Here is a 21,011-nt window from a genome sequence, read left to right as displayed (position 1 = left end):
GGGCGACAGAGAGACCCTGTCTCAAAAAAAAAAGGCATGTCATTATACTACGTCTGGCAAGGTGAGGACAGAAAATGGTGGCCGCTCTAGAAGGAGTATGTGCACTCTCCAGCAGCAACGACAGAAACCCTTCCTGCTTCCCCACAGGAGGCGGCATCTGGATTCCTTCCCCAGACCACGCACACACCTCTGCTTCCAGAAGATGGACAGGTATAAGTAAAGAAAGGCCAGCACAGCCAGGCGCTCGGTGACGGCACAGTCGTCAGGCAAGCCCGCAACCTCCTTCAGCTTCTCCACTTGCTCTGGGGTGGGCGCTGTGACATCACCTTGCTCTGTCCCACAGGCAAACAAGCAAACACAAGTGGGTGAGAGGGCCTCAGGTGCTTTATAAACAGAATACAGAAAATCAACTCGTCACTGCGATCGGAGCATGAGTGGACATGAATTTATTGTCTGAACACCACACCCAAGTCTATTTATTGGCTTTAGGCAGACCTGGGTTTGAGTCCCAACTGTGCCATTTACTGGCCATGTGACTGAAGCTCCCTGAACTGTTTCCCACCTTGGTAAAACAGGGATAACAACAGCGCCTCTTCACAGGGTTGTCACGAAGGTAAAGTTAAATAAGGGATGTAAACTTTTTGGCACGGCACCTGGCAGGTAGTAAGTGCTTAATTAACAGTAGTGTTAAGGCCGGGTGCAGTGGCTCATGCTGGTAATCCCAGCTACTTTGGGAGGCTGAGGTGGGCCAATGACTTGAGCCCAGGAGTTTGAGACCAGCCTGGGCAACATGGCAAAACTCTAACTCTACAAAAAGTACAAACACTAGCCAGGCATGGTGGCGCACACCTGTGGTCCCAGCTACTCGGAAGGATGAGGTAGGAGGATCGCTTGAGCCCGGGAGGTTGAGGCAACAGTGACTGTGCTCACACCACTGCACTCCTACCTGCATGACAGAGTGAGACCCTGTCTCAAAAAAAAAAAAGGTAGTGTTAAAACACACACACACACACACACACACACACACACACACACACACAGAGAATGTTGTCTCAATCACACAAGGTCCTAGGTTTCACCTTCCATTGTATAAAACCAAAATCAAAGGAGTACTAAGTTAGCCCCCAAAATACTTCCCTCCTCCAAAAGAGAATCATCAGGAACAGAACCTGTAAATGTGAGGCACTCCCTGAGCAGAAGGGGCGGGTGAGGCAGGCGGGGGATGTGCAGGAACCTGGGCCGCGTCCCTCTGAGACACCGAGGAGGCAGAGCCTGTCTGGCCAGCTTCCCTTTACAAATCCCTCCCCGAGCGTTGGGCCAAATTCTCAAGGGACCGGGAGATGGGATTGGGTGTGTGTGTGTCAGGAAACCTGGGGCAAGGGTTAAGTGCTGGGTAATACACGTTGAATAGATGAATGATATACTCAAAACGGCAAGTCATGACACTGCTGAGAACCCAGATATTTCAGAGCTCTGTAATTGAGATGGAACAGTTGTTAAGAGCCTGTATTTGGGGGCCAGAAGAAACCTGGATCTGAATCCTTTCAGTATCACCAGCAAGTGTAACCTGAGCCACTTGACCTCTGAACTTTAATTTTCAAATCTGTACAATGGGGATGCATGATACCACCTACTCCCAGGAATGCTGGAGAATTCTAAGAGTGCTAATATATGTGAACATACTTATCAGTGCCTGGCACACATAAATGTCCAACAGGTGTCCATTGGAGTACTAGGGTACGGTGGCACGTGCCTATAGTCCCAGCTACTCGGGAGGCTGAGGCAGGAGGATCACTTGAGCCCAGGAGTTTGAGACCAGCCTGGGCAACATAGCAAGACCCTGCCTCTAAAAAAAAAAAAAAAAATGTTCAGTGTTTATTACTATCATGAGGGAGCAAAAGGACACTGAAAGAAAGATGGTGGATCTTTGCAACCTAGTAGAAGGTGCTATGTCTCCCAATGCTCTGAAACTAACAATCCCTTACCCACATACTGCGCTCTGTCACGGCCCCAGTACCTGCCTCCAGTGTGGTCAGATCCTCATGCCAGCCCTCAGTCAGGCAACAAGTCTCTGCTCCCAGAGGCCCAGAGGGTGAACGGACCTGCCCAGGTTCACCGAGGGAGTCGGAGCGGTCTGAAACATGTTCCCTTACACCTGGCTCCTTCCACCGCAAGCTGCCGACACACACAACTTGCAGCTGGTTCTCAGGGGACATTTCTGGCCTGGCTGGGTGGCCCTGTGCACCACAGAAAGCAAGTTCCACATGCTCTGGCTGGCTGTTTTCAGATGCACGCTCCAAAGGAGTGACTTCTTTTTTTTTTTTTTTTTTGAGACGGAGTTTCGCTCTTGTTGCCCAGGCTGGAGTACAATGGTGTGACCTCAGCTCACCACAACCTCTGCCTCCCAGGTTCAAGCGATTCTCCTGCGTCAGCCTCCCAAGTAGCTGAGATTACAGGCATGTGCCACCATGCCTGGCTAATTTTGTATTTTTAGTAGAGACGGGATTTCTCCATGTTGGTCAGGCTGGTCAGGAGTGGCTCTTAACTGAGGTGTTCCCAGAATCTTCCAGGGAACCCCTTTCAAAAACTCCTATCACCACTGCCAACTTCCAATAAGAGAAGAGAGGGGCAGAGCCAGGAGTCCATCTGTATTGGTATAAACAAAAACCACCACCACAATCACAAAAAACTGCCGGGTGATTCCAGGACATGATGAGGTTTTAAAGAGTTGCTCTAAAATGAGGATTCTGGCGGGGCACAGTGGCTCTCACCTGTAACCACGGCACTCTGGGAGGCCAAGGTGGGAAAGTGGGAAACTGCTTGAGGCTAGGAGTTCCAGACCAGCCTGGGCAACACAGCAAGACCCCGTCTCAACAAGTGAAATAAGAATTTTCAATTCTTCCTCCATTCCCATATGTGGAGTGATGGTTTCTCACGGGGAATGGGAAGCAGGTGTCAAGGGTTTGGGTGTAGTCCAGGGAAAAACCCGAGAAGCTTCTCATTTACCCCACCCTGGCTGAGAAACACTGTTCCAAAGAGCAAGGCTTCAGCCCAGAGAGCGGACAGCAAATTGAGAACAGAAAACACACATCAGCTGGGGCAGGTGCATGGGATCTACTCATGGAAAAAGCTAGCCTGCTTACGAGCGGATGAAATCTTCACACTGGCAAAAATCAGCACACACACCTGACACACAAAAGAAAAAAACTGACATTTCTGAATGGTTTATATGGCCTGACCCAATTTTGGTTAAAAAAACAGGATAACTCCCTGTCTCAATCTTTCTATCCATCTGTAGAACATCACCCAGAAGAATTAATGCCAAAATGCTTGGAGTCATTACTGGGGTCAGGGAAGGGAGACGGGGAATAACAGGTGATTTTTAAATTACAATGTCCCAGTATTAACTGTCTTTTCCAATAATAACCATAGGTTACTTTTATTTTTATTAAATTTTTTTTTTTTTTTTTTTGAGATGGAGCCTTGCTGTGTCTCCCAGGCTGGAGTGCAATGGCGAGATCTTGGCTCACTGCAACCTCCACCTCCCAGGTTCAAATGATTCTGTGACCTCAGCCGCCCAAGTAATTGGGATTACAGGCATGCACCACCACACTCAGCTAATTTTTGTATTTTTAGTAAAGATGGGGTTTCGCCATGTTGGCCAGGCTGGTCTCAAACTCCTGATCTCAGGTGATCGGCCTCCCAAAGTATCAGAACGACAAGCCTATGCCCTGGGCCCACCCTACTTTTATTAACTTTTAATTATACAAAATGCCAATATTCTCCTCGTTTAAAATGTGTCCCTTTGTCTTTCTCTGGGCCGAGGTCTCTCCCAGGAAAACAAATCACCACTGCCAATCTGATGTCTACACCCCCGAGATCTTTTTCTATCATTTATATACATATTTATACTGAAATATGTATGTTTGCTGTTTTGCATTTTTTCACTCAACAATAGACCTTGATGATCTTCCACAACAGCCCACAGAGATCCAATGAATTATTTTACACTTTTAAATTTAAAAAAAAATGAGTGATGCTAATTTTAAGAGGTCATGGTAGAAAACTGGAAATGGCTGGCCCTTGACTCCCTTGGGGACAGCGTGGAATACCTGGCAGGGCCAAGACTCTTACCACCTGGTTTCTCTTCCTTGCACTTACCCAGAAAGCTTGTGTCCAGTAGCTGAAGCCTGGCCACATCCCAGGCCCGCTTGATACCAATGTTGGGTAAGTTGAGGTCCACTTTCCCACTGCTGTGGGGTTGAAGCCGGAGGAATGTTCTCAAATTCAAGGCCACGGCCAGTGCTACCTACAGAATAAAGGACAAAAGCAGTAAGCCTGAGAGTGGGTGGCAAAGGGGCCAGCCAATGCTAAGAAGAGCGCAAATGTGAACACACAGGCCACTCCCAGCCATGCCCTGGCCAGACACTGCTAATCGACCTTGGCATGCTCTCCTACTAAGCCTGGGCACAGCCACCATCGATCAACTCAAAGTCAACATCCACTTTGTCTTTTGCCTGAAAAATTTCAGAGGTTCTCAACACCAAGGAATCACTTCCCCATAATGACTACGTTTTCAAAGAGAAATATAAGAAAATAGGAATAGCAGTTAGAGGCCAGGTGTGGTGGCTAACGTCTGTAATCCCAGCACTGTGAGAAGCCAAGTCAAGAGGATCACTTGAGCCCAGGAGTTCAAGACCAGCTTGGTGTCAAACAGAACACACCTCTACCAAAAAAAAAAAAAAAAAAAAAAGATGAAGAAAGAAAAGAAAAGAAAAAATAAAATTAGTGGAGCGAGGTGGTACACACCTGTGGTCCCAGTTACTCGGCAGCTGAGGTTGGAGGCTGCAGTGAGCCACTGCAAGATTGCACTCCAGACTGAGAGACAGAGCAAGACTGTCTCAGGGAAAAATAAAAAGAATAGCAGAGTGCAGTAGGGGTGGGTTCAGACAGAGGTTCACACCAAGCTCTACCAAGGTGTGTAGGACTTGGATCAAGTTACCACTTCTCTAGTATCACCTGACACTGGTTAGGAAAAAAAAAAAAGTTACCACTTCTCTCCTAAGCCTCAGTTTGCGTACTCGTAAAACAGGATAATAAAAGGGTATGCTTCAGGGGATAGTTGTAAGGGTAAAATGAGCTCATGTATGTTTTTTAGTCTTTTGCTAGATCCTTCCAACTTCTAAATGTCTTAGTGCCTCAGAGCTTAGCTCTCAAACCTCTTTCCTTCTGCATCAAAGCTCACTCCTAGGTTCTCTCATTCCATTCACAGGGCTTTATATATCATCCTTTTGCTATCATACTAAGCGAGGCCAGAGAATCCTTTCAGTGGGCAGAAGATACCTTTTTCTTGCCTGGCTGGGGAGAAACTGATCCCTCTGATCTGCTCCCAACCTGTACCTCAGGGTGTCCTTTTACCTTCTTGCAAAATTAGCATCAGGGAAAAGGGGTACCCAATCCTTAAAGGCTCTAACAGCTTTTTATTTTTTTTGAGATGAGGGATGGGGGTCTCCCTCTGTCACCAGGCTGTAGTACAGTGGTGTGATCTCGGCTCACTGCAACCTCCACCTCCCGGGTTCAAGCAATTATCCTGCCTCAGCCTCCTGAGTAGCTGGGACTATAGGAGCCCACCACCACACCTGGCTAATTTGTGTATTTTTAGTAGAGACGGGGTTTCACCACGTTGACCAGGATGGTCTCGATCTCTTGATCTTGCGATCCGCTCGCCTTGGCCTCCCAAAGTACTGGGATTACAGGCATGAGCCACCGCACCTGGCCTTGCTCTAACGGCTTTTTACCTTGCCATGTACCACGGCGTGTTCTCCATGAAGGATGACTTTCCCCGGAGCAGACACCAGTAGGACTTCTGACAACATGGCTCCTGGGAATCCTAAAAGGGAAAGCCATTGAGAAGAGCAAAGATCTCCAGATGTCAGAACCAGCTGGAAGAGATCTTAGAGAAAACCTAGTTCAAGTCCATCATAATAACAAAAAAGGTACTTACCGTCCAGCACCTGCTATGTGCCAGAAAGGCAATGCAGCAGTCAACTGGACCCATCCAATAGATTGGGGTTCAAATCTCAGCTCTTCCACTCCCCAGTGATGTCATCTTAGCTAACTCACTTAAATGGCTATGAACCTCGGCTTTCCCACATGTTATATGGAGAGAAAATAACCATACCTACCTCAGTGATTGTTAAGAAGGTTAAATTAGTGCAAGGGAAACGCTTAACAGTGTCTGGCACCTACTAATCATTCAGTTACTGAGAGCTGCTTATTACTGGCTCTGTTATTCATTTCAGCTTTTACAACTACTACCATTAAACGTAGAAATTTACATGAAATCATGGACCAGAATGAATTCTTTGCTGGACATTTAGGTTGTTTCCAATGTGTCACAATTATAAACAAGGCTGCAGAAAACTCCCGGCACGCCTCGTTTTGCACACTTAAGTATTTCTGCAGGACAAAGTCCTAGAAAGGGGCTTGCAGGGTCTACAGGTGTGTGCAATTTACACATTTATAAATAAGGCAAAATTATCCTCCGATTAAGGCTTTACGTAAATTATTTTACCCTAAGATCGAAGTGCACTATGAGCTAAGTACTATCAAGATCCCCATTTCTTAAAGAGAAAAACTGAGGCACAGGGCGGAGAATCCCCTTGCTTGCTTGCCCCAAGCTCAGAATCATGACTGTCAGATTGAGGTCCCCGACTCTCGGGACAGACTCAGAGCTGGGGAAACTGAGCCACAGAAGCTGGGCGCCTGGCTCACAGTCGACCTGGGTCTAGGATCTCGCGCCACCCGGCCTCGCGACCCCAGCTCTCACCTGCTGCCGCCGCCACCCCGGCCGCTGTCCCACCGCGCCGTAGCCGGAGCAGCACCCCAACACCTGCAGCCCAGAGCGCCAGTGCCCCAAGGGGAGGAGGTCTTGTCCTTCAGTCCAGCCAATCAGAGCGCGCGAGCCCGGAGTCCCTTTACTAATAGGTTTGAACATTGGTCAATAAATGTTGCAGTCCAGCAACACGGGTTTTCCCGCCCCTCTCCTGCCGTTAAACCAATGGGAATCAAGTCCCTGGGAGTGTCCCGCCCTGGGGCGAGAACGGCGAACCAATGAAAATTGACAGCTGAGCGGTGGCGCGGCCGGCTGTGGGTGGAGTCACCCCGGGGCCTGGACTGGAACGTGGCGGGGTCAGGTCTGTCAGGCAGCCTGGATCATGGTTGTGTGGGGCCTGGGGAGCCGTCTTGGCCTGCGTAGGTGCCTCGGCGCCGCCAGGCTTCTGCATCCCCGTTTCCAGAGCCGCGGCCCTCAGGGCGTGGAAGACGGGGACAGGTGAGTGGCTGGCGGGAAGGGTAACTCAAACACTTGCCGTGAATCGAGGTGTCGTCGCCATGGGTACGTCACACCGCCGTGAGGTCACAACGGCAACCGTCAGGTGACGTCTCCACGCTGTCGTGACGTCACGATGGCAACATGGGCCACGTGGACGCCAGAGAGCAGAAAATCTTTGCCTAAGTCCCAATGAAGCCCCAATATCATCCGAAAGGGCAGAGAAGATCCCACGTGGGCCAGGAGGGCTCTCGACTCAGATTGTGACCAATCTCCAAAGCAGTTTATCCCCTAGGTCCCAGATACACCAGCACCTTCTAAAGATGGCTTTCCTCATATACCTTGAAACTTGCACCCCAACCCAGATCTCAGAACCTCTAGAGTACCGTGGATTAATAATGGATTAATTTAGTCCACAGTTCCAGGAACTTAACCTTCGAATGGCTTTATAATGTCACATTTTAATATTGAGCAGTGTCCTTGAGTCGTTTACATTGTTATTTTGTTATTTGAAAGTGCCACTTTTTGAGCTCTGTTTTGCCAGTTCTTCATCTCTGAGTACACTCGTAGCCTCATAGTATGAAAGTGGCCCAGGTTTCTTTCCCTGCAGGAGGCCCTGAGTTGATGGAGTATAAAATAAGAATTTGGGTAGGGTAGAGTTAAGAGTCCTAGCTACTTGGGAGGCTGAGGCAGGAGGATCACTTGAGCCCAGGAGTTCAAGGCTGCAGTGAGCTATGATCATACTACTGCACTGCATTTCAGCTTAGGCAAGAGACCAAGACCCTGTCTGTTAACAAAATAATCATAGGCCAGACAATGGTGGCTCATACCTGTAGTCACAGCACTTTGGGAGGTTGAGGCAGGCATATTGCTTGAGCTCAGGAGTTCAAGACCAGCCTGGGGAACATGACGAAACCTGTCTCTACCAAAAAAGAAAAAAAAAAAATTAGCCGGGCATGGTGGTACACACATGTGGTCACAGCTACTGGGGAGGTTGAGGTGGGAGGATTGCTTGAGCCTGGGAGGCAGAGGTTGTAGTGAACCTAGATTGTGCCACTGCACTCCAGCCTGGGTGACAGAGTACGACCTGATCTCAGTAATAAGAAGAAAAAGAGAGAGACAGAGAGAGAGAGAGAGAGAGAAAAGAAAGAAAGAGAGAGAGAATTTCAGTAGGATAGAAGTTAAAGTTTGTGTTCCAGCCTAGGACAGCCTTTGGCATCCCACTCCTGCCTCTTCCTGGGTGACCTAGGAAGGTGAGTCTCATCTAAGCTACAGTTTCCTTCTCAGTAAAATGAAGATAATAGGTGGTGGTTACCTTTGGGGTTGTGGAAAGATTCCAGGGATAATTCCAGAAGATAATGCCTGTAAACTACTTGGCACAGTGCAGGAACAGTGGCAAATGATCAATGAATTCCTTCAGCAAATATTTATTGATCATTTACGTTGATCAAGACATTACATCACTACTCTACATGCTCTGTCACCCAGCTCTGTGTCTTGCCCACAAAATGTTTGCTATTAGAAAGGATCTAGGGGAAAGAAATCAACAAGAGATTAATTACCATCTAAGCAGCAAGGGGTAAGTGGTGCCTCTGAGGTTACAAGCAGCGAGCTGGGACCCACCGAGGAGCTGACCCTCTGTGTAAGCCATCCCCACTTACCACCTATTGATATCTATTTCTCTGTAGGCCCCAGCCTTCCTCGAGGACACCCAGGATCCCCAAGATTTACACCAAAACAGGAGACAAAGGTAGGGTGGGGACAGGTGAAAAATGCAAAGAAATACACATGGCATACCCCATTTTAAAGTTCTTCCAAATTCTTTGCAGCCACTGAAAAGTATAATATGTGGCCAGGCGAGGTGACTCATGCCTGTAATCCTGGCACTGTGGGAGGCCCAGTGGGCAGATCACCTGAGGCCAGGAGTTTGAGACCAGCCTGGCCAATGTGGTGAAACCCCATGTCTACTAAAAATACAAAAATTAGGTGGACATGGTGGCGCATGCCTGTAGTCCCAGCTACTTGGGAGGCTGAGGCAGGAGAATTGCTTGAACTCGGGAGGCAGAAGTTACAGTGAGCCAAGATTGTGACACTGCACTCCAGCATGGGTGACAGAACAAGACTGTGTCTCAAAAAAAAAAAAAAAAAAAAGTGTAATATATGACAGATTTCAACTTAATATTCATTACGAAAATGTAATGTGAAATGAAAAACACCCAAGATATATGAAATGACAAAAGCCTGAATCTATCTGGATAAGCATGTGCATATATGTGTGTTCAGATATGTGTCAAATAGTCTCTGAAGGGTTACACCTGGGACTGTTCCTGGCGGGGACATTAAGTTGTGAGAGGGGAACGAACAGAAGGACTTTCGCTATCTACATACTTTTGTTCTATTGTATTATTTTTTATAATGAGTATATATTACTCTCTTTTTTTTTTTGAGACGGAATTTCACCCTGTCATCAGGCTGGAGTGCGGTGGCACAGTCTCTTGGCTCACTGTAACCTCCACCTTCCACATTCAAGCAATTCTCCTGCGTCAGCACCCCAAGTAGCTGGGACCGCAGGCACCCGCCACCGTGCCTGAGTAATTTTTTGTATTTTTGGTAGAGATGGGGGTTTTACCGTGTTAGCCAGGATGGTCTCGATCTCCTGACCTTGTGATCCGCCCACCTCAGCCTCTCAAAGTGCTGGGATTACAGGTGTGAGCCACCTCGCCCGGCCCTATAATGAGTGTATATTACTTTAATCATTTTTTAAATGCTAGAACATGAGGTTATATAGAAAAAAGATGCAGAAGAATGTGTTAGTATGATACTTTTTCTTTTTTTGAGACAGAGTTTCACTCTGTCACCCAGGCTGGAGTGCAGTGACACAGTCACGGCTCACTACAGCCTCCAACTTTCAGACTCAAACAATCCTCGCACCTCAGCCTTCTGAGTTTCTGGGGCAACAGGCATACATCACCATGCCTGGCTAATACTTTTTAATTTTTTTGTAGAGATAAGGTCTTGCGATGTTGCCCAGGCTGGTCTCGAACTGCTGGGCTCAAGCTATACTCCCACCTCAGCCTCCCAAAGTGCTGGGATTACAGGAGGCATGAGCTACCACACTCAGCCAGTATACCATTTTTTGAAGTATAAAAACATGCAGATCACTAGTATGTATTGTTTTTTGGATATGTGCTTGTATAGTAAAAGTATAAAAGCATGCACAGGACATACCCAATGTCACTGAATGGTAAAATTAAAAAGAGTCAAAATGTAAAATTTCTGTTATGTATCATCTATTACCACAATTAAAAAGAAGAAAGAGGATGCTGGAAAGGACTTATTATAGGGTTGGGTTTGTGTTGGGTGGTTTCAGGGAGGATTCCAGGAAGTGGGGCTTTGCTCTGGATCGAATCCTGTTAGGAAGCAGGGCTATTTCTGTAATTGGGTATCTTTTTTTGTTTGTTTTTTAAGACAGGGTCTCACTCTGTTGCCCAGGCTGGAGGGCAGTGGCACAATCTTGGCTCACTGCAACCTCCGCCTCCCAGGTTCAAATGTTTCTTGTGCCTCAGCCTCCCAAACAGCTGGGACTACAGGTGTGCGCCACCATGCCTGGCTAATGTTTTCTATTTTTGGTAGAGATGAGGTTTCACCATGTTGGCCAAGCTGGTCTTGAACTCCTGGCCTCAAGTGATCTGCCTGCCATGGCCTCCTAAAGTCCTGGAATTACAGGTGTGAGCCACTGTACCTGGCCTGTAATTGGTATCTTAATTTTTTTCTAGAAGCCAGAAGGGACAAAGAGGTGCTAAAGCTGTAATGGATAAAGATGCAGCAGTCACTCACATTGGCCAGGGAAGAGGGAGGTTTGGTCATCTTTCGGAGTTTGGACAGTCATCTATGCTCAGACGTTATTCCAGAGTGGCCTTGTTTTGGTTTTGAACCATGACAGTCATAGGGCGGCCCGTCTGACAGTGTCCTGTGAAATGGTTTGTGTTCAGCAGAACACCACAGTCTACCTGTGAGTGCCAGGCCAGCACCTGGCAACCCCAAAGCCTGCATGATAGCGAAAGCCAGCTCCCACCTGTCAGGGGCAGCTTTTACTTTCTGAGAGGTTGTGGGAGAAAGGCAGGGATTGTGAGCTAGGCAGAGGTACAGAGGACTTTGACTTCATGTGACATATAATAGTAATGTACATATGATATAAAATATATAACACATATGTTTTATTTCTTTATCAGGATGGTGATTTTTTTTTTTTTTTTTTTTTTTGAGATGGAGTCTTGCTCTGTCACCCAGGCTGGAGTGCAGTGGCATGATATCTGTTCACTGCAACCTCCACCTCCCAGGTTCAAGCAGTTCTTCTGCCTCAGCCTCCCATAGTGTGTGATTTTTAAGTTTAAAATAAAAGCATGTCGGGAAAGAAGTGAGGATAGTGGTTAACCCTTGGGGAGTGGCAACTGAAAGGGGTGCATGGGGGATTTCAGGGTGTTGGTCATGTTCTGTTTATTAAGCTAGGTGTTGACCACGGAGGTATATTCAGTTAGTAGCAATTCACCAACTCACATAGTTAGAATTTGAGCACTTTTCTGTGTATATTCTATACTTCAACTTGAAAATTCTTTAAGGGCTGGTGCGGTGGCTCATACCTGTAATCTCAGCACTTTGGGAGGCTGAGGTGGGTGAATCACTTGAGGCCAGGAGTTCAGGACCAGCCTAGCCAACATGGCAAAAACCCATCCCTACTAAAAATATAAAAAGTTAGCAGGGCATGGTGGTACACACTTGTAATCCCAACTACTTGGGAGACTGAGGCACAAGAATCACTTGAACCTGGGAAGCAGAGGTTGCAGTGAGCCAAGATCATGCCACTGTACTCCAGCCTGGACAACAGAGTGACCATTCAAAAAAAGACTGAAAAAGTTCTTTAAAAGCTTTGAAAGTTAAAAACAAAAGAAAACAAAAAAACCCCCGGCATATCAGGAAAACAGGATCTTAATTTGGGTGGCTAAACATTTTTTTTCCACAGGGTTTTCTAGCACCTTCACGGGAGAAAGGAGACCCAAAGATGACGAGGTGTTTGAAGCCGTGGGAACTACAGATGAATTAAGCTCAGCTATTGGGTAAGGAGGACAGGATTGGCCTTGAGGTTGAGTTTGAACTGAGTACGAATAAACGTAATGAATGTGAAGCTGTCACATGTGCCGGGCAGCGGCCTCGGAGGTTGTCAGTCCTTACTGAACTTCCCCCAGCCCTGAAGCACAGGCTGGTCAGCTCCACAAGGCTGCGGGTCTGCAGACCCCTTTCCCTCCTGGCCCTGCCTGTGCCTGCACCGGCCTGTGTCCCATGCCATGTGAAGCTGCCTCCCTCTCATGCCCTGCTTTTCAGGTGAGCCTGTGTGTGCCACTGAAGTTAGTATACTGAGTGAAAGAGATGAGTTAGTACAATGCACAGGACATCCAATGTGATCTCTTTTATGATTGTTGGTTTTTAAATAAGCCAGCGTTTAGAAGGTGGACTCAAGGAATTGGTCAGGATGGGCCAGGTTGTGCTATGGACACAAACAGCCCTCAGATCTCCTGGCTTGTGACACCAGTGGTGGACTTGCTGCTCCTACTTCACGCCTGTCACAAGGGGGAGGTGCTTTGGCTGCATGTGGCCTTCACTCTGCCAGGGCAGCCGCTGTCTGGGATAATTATCTGTCATCATGGCAGAGGGAAAAGAGGTCATAGTGAAGCTCACAGTGGCTCCTTGTGGCCAGGGGATTGTACAGTGGCAGTATTGTTGCCAACGAGGTTTACCCAAGGTGTGATCATTGCTGATTGAAAACTTTTCTCACCACCCGACCATGATGACTTGACATACAGTCAACATTGGCAGTTTTTGACAGTCTTTATGGAAACTGAACTTTGTTGGTAAATAAAAGTTGAAAAAAAAAAAAAAGACTCAGTACAGTGGCTCACATGTCTAATCCCAGCGCTTTGGGAGGCTGAAGTGGGAGGATCACTTGAGCTCAGGAGTTTGAGACCAGCCTGGGCAACATAGCAAGACCTTGTTTCTACTAAAAAGAAAAATAAAAAAATTAGCCAGGTGTGGTGGTGCACAGCTGTAGTCCCAGCTACTCACAAGGCTGAGGCAGGAGGATCACTTGAGTCTGGGGAGTTGAGGCTGCAGTGAGCTATGATTGTGCCACTGTACTCTAGTCTGGGTGACAGAGTATGACTCTGTCTCCAGAAGAAAAAACCTTCCACGAGAGTGATGCCTTCCATGTATTCACATTTCAGTGGCCAGAGCCTGTCACGTGCATATACCTGACATCAGCAGGGTGGGAAGAGTGGCAAATATTTGCAAGCAGGAGCACAGTCTGCCCAGCACACCCTGCAAGCTGGTGACAGGGGAAGCAGCAACAGTCTCAAGTGCTGGATCCTGAGGTTTGACCCCAAGGCCTGGTGGGTTATATGTGCGTGAGAACCAGACAGATCCCACTGCAAATTCAGCATCACTGCTGACTATCTCTGGGACGTCAGGCAAATCACATGGCCTCTGTGAGCCTCAGTTTACTGTTCTACCAAGTGATTATCATGATAATTCCCATCTCACTGTGTTCTTGCGGGGCTTAAATGAGATGATTCCATGTTCCACCCTGAGGACAGCATCTAGCACAAGTAATAATAATGTTAGCTATCATTCTTAACACTTACCTCTTCCTGGCTACTGTGTCTCCATGGCGGGCCTGACGAGGTGAGATTTTCAGGACAGATAGTGGGAGGTATAGATAGTCTGCTAGCCGGGTAGAGAAGGCAAACAAACCCCTTGGTGTGTGTGGGAAGGGTCCGGAAGGGGACAGACACAAGACCAAGTGGGCAAAGGGAGAAAAGGCCAGTTTTCCCATTAGCCATTCTGATGAGCTCTAAATCACAAGCCCTGGTCTCTCAGTTGAGAAGGAGCAGGAGATCAGGGAAACCTCAGCTGTGGATTCTTCCTTTGTCAGATATTGACCAAGCATCTGCAGTATTAGGTACTGTTCAACAGAGAACCTCAGCCCTGCCTTCCTGAGCTGCAGAGTGCAGGGAGCAGGCAGCAGGCAGCACTCACTGGGCAGCTAGGAGGGTGGGAGCGGGCATGGGGCAAGCACTGAGGGGTCCTGCCGCTGGGCTGGTCACAGAGCATCCCTTGGCAAGCAGATACTTCTGCACACCTCCTGTGAGCCAGGCATGGGGTATCTGCTGTGATGGAGACAGACTGCATCCCAGCCTGCACAGCCCTTCCTTTGGTCCAGAGGAAGGATCAAAACACACCAGGCAGGATCACACTAGTGTGTTTACTTCTAATTGTAAGATGTGCCAGGAAGATGGGCTGGTTATTCTCCAATGGCCCTTTCAAATCCCTTCTCTTCACCTTCTCTTTATGCGTAGGAGGCTGCATATTACCTTATTACACCACCTTATCACCTGGTGGCTATGCCATCTCGATTCCTTGGTCTTGTGGCATTTGGGTGGGTCCAGCCAAGGGGAGGCACCAGCGGGTGATGGGAGAGTGAGTGGAGAGAGCTCAGGAGTGTGTGTGACCCCGTCCCCAGTGGTGCATGGCTCTGGTGGCAGCTGGGCTCCCTACCTAACTCCCTCCCTGCTGAGTGACTCCAGAATCCAGCTCCCTCCAGGGTGAGTAGCACCTTCCCTGTCCCCTGTGCTTCAGGCTCCTGTGTTTGCCGTCTATCGCCAATTCCCGTAACTCTGCCCACACTTCCGTGAATTGTCCCTTCCCAAAGCCCTCCTCCAGGAATTTTTGCAGCATGCCACTGTCTCCTGCCGGGGCACTGACCCATGCAGGTGGGAAGTGCAGGGTTCTAAGGGAGGCAGAACAAGGGTCCTGACCTGTGTCAGGAGCAGTTTGCTTTCCCTTCTTTATGAGGGAAGTCCTCCCCAGCCTTCAAACTCTCCCCTCCAGCATCACCTCCTCCAGGAAGCCCTCCTTGCCTCTCTAGCCAAGGTCAGATTAGGCTTGGCTTCTTCTTTCCTTCAGAGCACTGACCTCAGTTTGCACTTTCACATTCAGGAGTGTGATATCTAATCTGATTAGATATCACACTCCTGAATATCACACTCCTCAACGTGAAGGTGCAAACTTTGCCTGAAGCCTCAGAGACAGTCAGCAGCAGTGTAGAATTTGCAGCTGGGTCTGTCCAGCTCCTACACACCTACAACCAACCACAGGGCCACGGGTCAGATCTCAGGATCCAGCATTTGAGGCTGTCACTGCTCACCCTGTCACCAGCTTGCTGGATAGAGCCTGGGTCAGCTTCTGTTCACCACTGACTCTCTTGGGCCTGGCCAGAGTAGCTGTTCAAAAAGAAATTGTTGGCTGGAAATAATGAGTGTCAGAAAAGGCATTTCAAGAAACAAATACCACACCCCCAAATGGAAGGCTGTAATGTTCTTATTATCAGCAAGAAAAATAATGTGGCTATTACAGTGAAATTAACTAAATGGCCTACCACCTGAGAATCTGTTGTTTACGGCCAGACAGGGCCTAGGGACATTACATTAGAGACAAATTCTTTTTCCTTTTTCTTCATAGGTTTGCTCTGGAATTAGTCACAGAAAAGGGCCACACATTTGCTGAAGAGCTTCAGAAAGTGAGTAACACCGTCTCACCCCGACCTGGGGATCTGATCCCTGGTGGCCCCCACTGGACTCAGCGGGGCTAATCACTCTCCCTCCGTGAGCTCCGTTTCTTCATCTGTAAAATGGGGACAGGCTGGGTATGGTGGCTCATACCTGCAATCTCAGCCACTTGGGAGGCTGAGGCAGGAAGGTCACTTGAGGCCAGGAGCCTGGGTAATGTAGTGAGACCCCGACTCTACATAAGATTTAAAAATTAGCCAGGCATGGTGGTGAGTGCCTATAGCCTCAGCTGCTCGGGATGCTGAAGTAGGAAGATCCCTTGAGCCCAGGAGGTCAAGGCTGCAGTGAGCTGTGATCATGCCACTGCACTCCTGCCTGGGCAACAGATTGAGACTCTGTCTCAGGCCGAGCATGGTTCAGGCCTGTAATCCCAGCACTTTGGGAGGCCAAGGTGGGAAGATCACATCAAGCCAGGAGTTCAAGACCAACCTGGGCAACATAGGGAGACCCTGTTTCTACAAAGAAAATTCAAAAAATTTGCCAGCTATGGTGGTACACACCTGTAGTCCCAGCTACTTCGGAGGCGAAGGTGGGAGAATTGCTTGAGTCTCAACAGGTTGAGGCTGCCATAAGCTATGATCACACCACTGCACTCTACCCTGGGCAACAGAGTGGGATCCTGTCTAAAAAAAAAAAAGACTCTGTCTCCAAAACAAACAAACAATTGGAGACATATAATCTTCCTTCACAGGCGCGTGGTGGGGATGGTGCTAAGTGAGGGAATTTAAAATGCAGCGATTCTCAACCCAGGGTGATTCTGCCATTCAGGGCCCCGTCAGCAGTGTCTGGAGACATTTTTGGTTGCCACATCTGGGGGTGGGGGTGTTGCTGGCATCTAAATATCCTGCAATGTATGGGACAGCCCCCGTCAACAAAGAATGCCCCGGCCATGAATGGCAGTAGCACGGAGGCTGAGGAAGCCGGTGTGAAGCGCCCAACGCAGATGGAACCCAGGGAGGCCCAGCCGCAGTCAGCCCTCAGCCAGTGGGACTCCTGCTTCATGGTGTCACTGTTCTGTTCTCTGAGAAGGAGGGGGCCTGTGACCCACACAGAACTTAAAGCACAGAGACTTGGTCGCCACCCCTGAACACGTGGGGTGCTGCAGTTTCCATCTCACAGGGAGCCGGGTCCTCAGAAACCTCCGTGCAGAGTCAGCCCTTCCCACTTCAGTTCTGAAGCCCAGGTTGGAGCCCTCTCAGGTCCCTGGGAAAAGATGGAGAGGAGTAGGTGGGGCTGCCAAGGCTGGGGCTGCAGGAGGATGGGAAGCCTCAGCGGCCAGAACATTCTGTGTGGTGGAGGGAGGGACCATGCATGCTGCATGCTTTGGGTCTCAGCTGCCCCGTCACCTCCAGCTGGGTTCGGAGTGCCCTTGGGTTTCCACATCCTCTAACCGCAGGCATCACAAGGGGTGTTAACCTGTTAACCCATCTGCCTCCCACCCAGCCTAGGCATGGTGAGGGCGGGGACTGTGTCTGGGTCACCTGGGGGCCCACCTGGCCCGGTAGCACTTGCAGGGCCTGTGGATGAGGCCGGGCAGCATGCTGCTGCTCTCCCCATGTCACCCATTTCACCCTCACACATGCCTATGAGGTGGAAGTCAATGTCCACAGTTTCTAGGGAGCCAAACTGAGCCTCAGAGAGGCTGACTTGCCCAGCCCCCACAGCCAGGCGTCAGTGGAGCTGGAATCTGATCCCCAAATTGGTGCCAATTCTCCCCAGGCCCCGGGGTACACGCTGCTGCTGGCCAACCAAGTGGGTATTATCATCACTCCTGCTTTGACTGTGAAGGTGCAGAGACCCCAAGCAGGGAAGCAGCTTGCCCAAGGTCAGCTGGTCAGCAGTCCTGGGAAGGTTCCCACCCAGTGCTGGATGGGCAGCCTCTGCTGTCACACAGTGTGGCCTGCTTCCTGAATGCTGTCACAGTGGCCATCCTAGGAGAGGTCAGAGGTACAGACCTTCACCCTCCTGGAGCCCAGCATCCTCCTGCAGCCCCAGCCTTGGCAGCCCCACCTACTACTGAGGGAGGAAAAGGCTCCCGTGGGGGCAGCAGCTGGGTTAAGCAGACAACTTGAGTCACATGCCCAGGGACTGTCAAGAGGAACCATCTCGGCTCTGCCCACATCGCCTGTGCACCTAGGCCCTGTGAGGTTTTCTTCTTTTCTCAGCATTTGACAGCTTTGGTTTTCTAACCTGTAATAGTTGGGCCAAGATGTCAAATATGATAGTGGTATCCAAGCTCTAGACACTCCAGAGCTTAGAGAACGTAGTCAGCGGGGCATGCAGGGGTTCCGGGAGCAGGATGCCTGGCTGGGTGAGGCCTGTGCTCCATCCTGGTGGGGATGGGTTTGCTTGGAACAGAAGTGGTCTGTTGTTGTCTGCCGCAAGGACACCAGGCCCCTGCAGGACAACGGTCCAACAGCTCCTGTGCATGTGAAACCCACAAGCACCTCTGACTTTGTGCCCAGCCAGGGTCCACATCCTCTGACCGCAGGCCTCCCTCAGACTGCAAAAGAGCCACACCGGTTCCCCTCAGCAGGGCTGGTTGTCCAACGAAGATGTGCTGAAGTTTCAGACTTTGCCTTCAAATGTCAGCCAATTCAAGGTCTGACAGCCTGTATTAGTCCATTCTTGCACTGCTATAAAGAACTACCTGAGACTGGGTAATTTATAAAGAAAAGTTTAATCTGCACACAATTCTGCGGGCTATATGGGCTTCTGCTTCTGGGGAGGCCTCAGGAAACCTACAGTCATGGCAGAAGGCAAAGGGCAAACAGGCACATCCTCACATGGCTGACAGGAGACAGAGTGAAGGGGGAGGTGCCATACGCTTTCAACCAACCACGTCTCATGAGAACTCTATCACAGACGTCTCATGAGAACTCTATCACAGGACGGCAGTAGCGGGATGGTGCTAAACCTTTCAAAAGCACCCCACTGATCCAGTCACCTCCCATAGGCCCCACCTCCAACACTGGGATCACAGTTTAACATGAGATTTGGGTGGGGACACAGCCAAACCGTATCACAGCCCTTCCTGAGCTAGGCATCACGGGCTTTGCCAGCGTGTTAGGTGGTGCCTCTGCACATGAAACAGTGCCCTCTCTGTCCAGCCCATCCCAAATAGAACCTGATTGTCACCTTCTGTCACTCCCCAGATCCAGTGTTTGTTGCAGGACGTCGGCTCTGCCCTGGCGACACCCCGCTCCTCGGCCCGGGAGGCTCACTTAAGTAATTCTCAAACTCCTGTGGGTGTTCAGAAGGCCCTAGGGTCAGGGGACTCTCCTAGGGGTTACAACCTGGGAGCCCAGGCCCCCCAGGGGCCCAGTCAGCCTTGCTTCTAGGCCCTGGGAGGGAGGTACCTTCTGAGCCAGCAGAAGCAGCCTGCGGGACACCAGGCGGAAGGTGGCGGGGGCGGTTCCCGTCATGGTCTGGTGGGTGATGGCCTCATGGCAGTTCCCTCTGCTCCTTGGCTCCTCAGAGTACACCACGTTTGAGGCGGGGCCCATCCTGGAGCTGGAGCAGTGGATCGACAAGTACACTAGCCAGCTCCCACCACTCACGGCCTTCATCCTGCCGGTAGGTACCGGGCAGGCTCAACTGGGGGGGCAGCTGCAGGCAGGGGCAGTGACAGACATATGTGGGCTCTGAATAAGTCCCTCTTTTCACAGTGACAGACAGTGTCCTCCAGTTCCCCCAGTGCCCCCCAGGTTCTCACTGGTCCCTCCCAGCCCTGCCTACTTTGGAGCAGGGTGCCCGGTGGGTATGCCCTGGCAGGGCTCCTGGAGGCAGAACACTGCCCAGTTTGGGGGCAGGGCTGGACTTCAGAGGAGCTCCCGTCTGCAGTGAGCACACCTTCCCCACCCTGCTCAGGCAACACCCCTTTCTCCTTTCAGTCAGGAGGCAAGATCAGCTCGGCGCTGCATTTCTGCCGGGCGGTGTGCCGCAGAGCTGAGAGACGGTAAGAGGGCCCGAGGGAGAGGGAGTGGGGAGAGAGAGGGGACCTCTGCACAGCGGGCAGGAGGCAGGCACAGCAGGGCCAGCTCAGAGCCATCCGGCCACACATCAACAGACCTTGCCTGGGCCCCTCCACTGTGCCAGACGGGGACCAGAACAGACCAAGTCCCTGTCCTCAGAGCACCGTGTTGTGGAGTGGAGACAGTGGCATGTGACCAAATGGACTATCAGACAACACAATTGCACATTGCTTGTGAGCCTGTATTCTGGGAGCAACAGGAAGTTATTGCTGGGTTCTCAGCCATCTTGGGGACAGAGGTAGACATGAAAGGACCCTGCTGGCTGCTGGGTGCAGAGGGTCCCTGAAACGCCTGCACGGCCGTGTGGAGCCCAGGTGGACGCTGTCAACAGACCAGTCACCATTCCCACAAAGCTACTGACAGGCTTTTCAAGGAATCTTTAGAAGAAAATGAGCAATATCTCTGTCTATACTCCTCAGAGACCAGGCTGCGAGCCAGCCTTACAGAGAAGAGAACGCAAGCCTGACTTTGCTCCCATGGACAGGCTGTGCCAGGTGCTTTGCACTCATCTCATTTAGTCCTTCTTGGTAGCCCTGGGAGAGAGGTGGTGGTGGCCTCCGCCTTACAGGGGTCAGGAAGTTGCGGCTCAGAGAAATGACACCATGGCCACGGTCACGGAAATGGCTGAGAGCAGAGTCCAGATTCCAGCCCAGGTCTGTTGGGCCAAGCCTGAGCTCTTCCCACAGTCCCACACCACGAAGGCTGTGTTCTTCATGAAAGGCTCTTGGGCCCAGATAGTTCCTAAGAGATCCCAGGAACAGGGCAAGCTCTGGCTTCAGAAGGAAAGAATGTCATTTGTACAAAGCCATCCACATCAGCAATGCTCATAATAGCAAGAAACTGGAAACCAGCCCAAGGCCCAGCAAAGAGGCGTGGCGGGGCAGCTGGTGGGTCCTGCATGCAGAGAGGCATGGCGGGGCAGCTGGTGGGTCCTCCATGCAGAGAGGCGTGGCGGGGCAGCTGGTGGGTCCT

At 50.1% G+C, this 21,011-nt stretch overlaps 2 protein-coding genes and 1 non-coding gene across 11 annotated transcripts in view; 2 read left to right on the top strand and 1 right to left on the bottom strand.

The window, feature by feature from the left end:
- The window catches only part of MVK (mevalonate kinase), a 34,000-nt gene extending 27,066 nt beyond the window's left edge, over positions 1–6,934 (bottom strand). For 3 of the 7 annotated variants that reach the window (XM_032301057.1, XM_032301033.1, XM_032301069.1), the window contains exons 1-4: positions 6,835–6,929; positions 5,799–5,892; positions 4,162–4,309; positions 188–383 (exon numbers count right to left, since the gene is read on the bottom strand). In XM_032301057.1, coding sequence (XP_032156948.1) covers positions 188–383; positions 4,162–4,309; positions 5,799–5,876 — 422 coding nt within the window. In that variant the 5' untranslated portion in view covers positions 5,877–5,892; positions 6,835–6,929. Of the gene's footprint in view, positions 1–187; positions 384–4,161; positions 4,310–5,798; positions 5,893–6,829 lie in introns of all 7 variants that reach the window. The other 4 variants (XM_032301048.1, XM_032301079.1, XM_032301041.1 and 1 more) reach the window with 3 other exon arrangements.
- A 187-nt stretch (positions 6,935–7,121) lies between these two features.
- The window catches only part of MMAB (metabolism of cobalamin associated B), a 27,625-nt gene continuing 13,735 nt past the window's right edge, over positions 7,122–21,011 (top strand). For 2 of the 3 annotated variants that reach the window (XM_032301121.1, XM_032301101.1), the window contains exons 1-7: positions 7,124–7,333; positions 9,019–9,080; positions 12,351–12,444; positions 15,899–15,956; positions 19,161–19,233; positions 19,484–19,581; positions 19,899–19,963. In XM_032301121.1, coding sequence (XP_032157012.1) covers positions 7,218–7,333; positions 9,019–9,080; positions 12,351–12,444; positions 15,899–15,956; positions 19,161–19,233; positions 19,484–19,581; positions 19,899–19,963 — 566 coding nt within the window. In that variant the 5' untranslated portion in view covers positions 7,124–7,217. Of the gene's footprint in view, positions 7,334–9,018; positions 9,081–12,350; positions 12,445–15,898; positions 15,957–19,160; positions 19,234–19,483; positions 19,582–19,898; positions 19,964–21,011 lie in introns of all 3 variants that reach the window. The other variant, XM_032301110.1, reaches the window with a different exon arrangement.
- On the top strand, positions 13,083–13,222 carry LOC116527624. Its single transcript, XR_004258630.1, has one exon. It is a non-coding gene; the product is annotated as a U4 spliceosomal RNA (small nuclear RNA).

The sequence above is a fragment of the Sapajus apella genome, unplaced genomic scaffold (genome assembly GCF_009761245.1).
Source record: "Sapajus apella isolate SASKATOON/1434 unplaced genomic scaffold, GSC_monkey_1.0 scaffold2, whole genome shotgun sequence".
Lineage (NCBI taxonomy): Eukaryota > Metazoa > Chordata > Mammalia > Primates > Cebidae > Sapajus > Sapajus apella.
The sequence above is the reverse complement of the archived record's forward strand: the minus strand, read 5'-3'. Positions and strand labels throughout refer to the sequence as shown.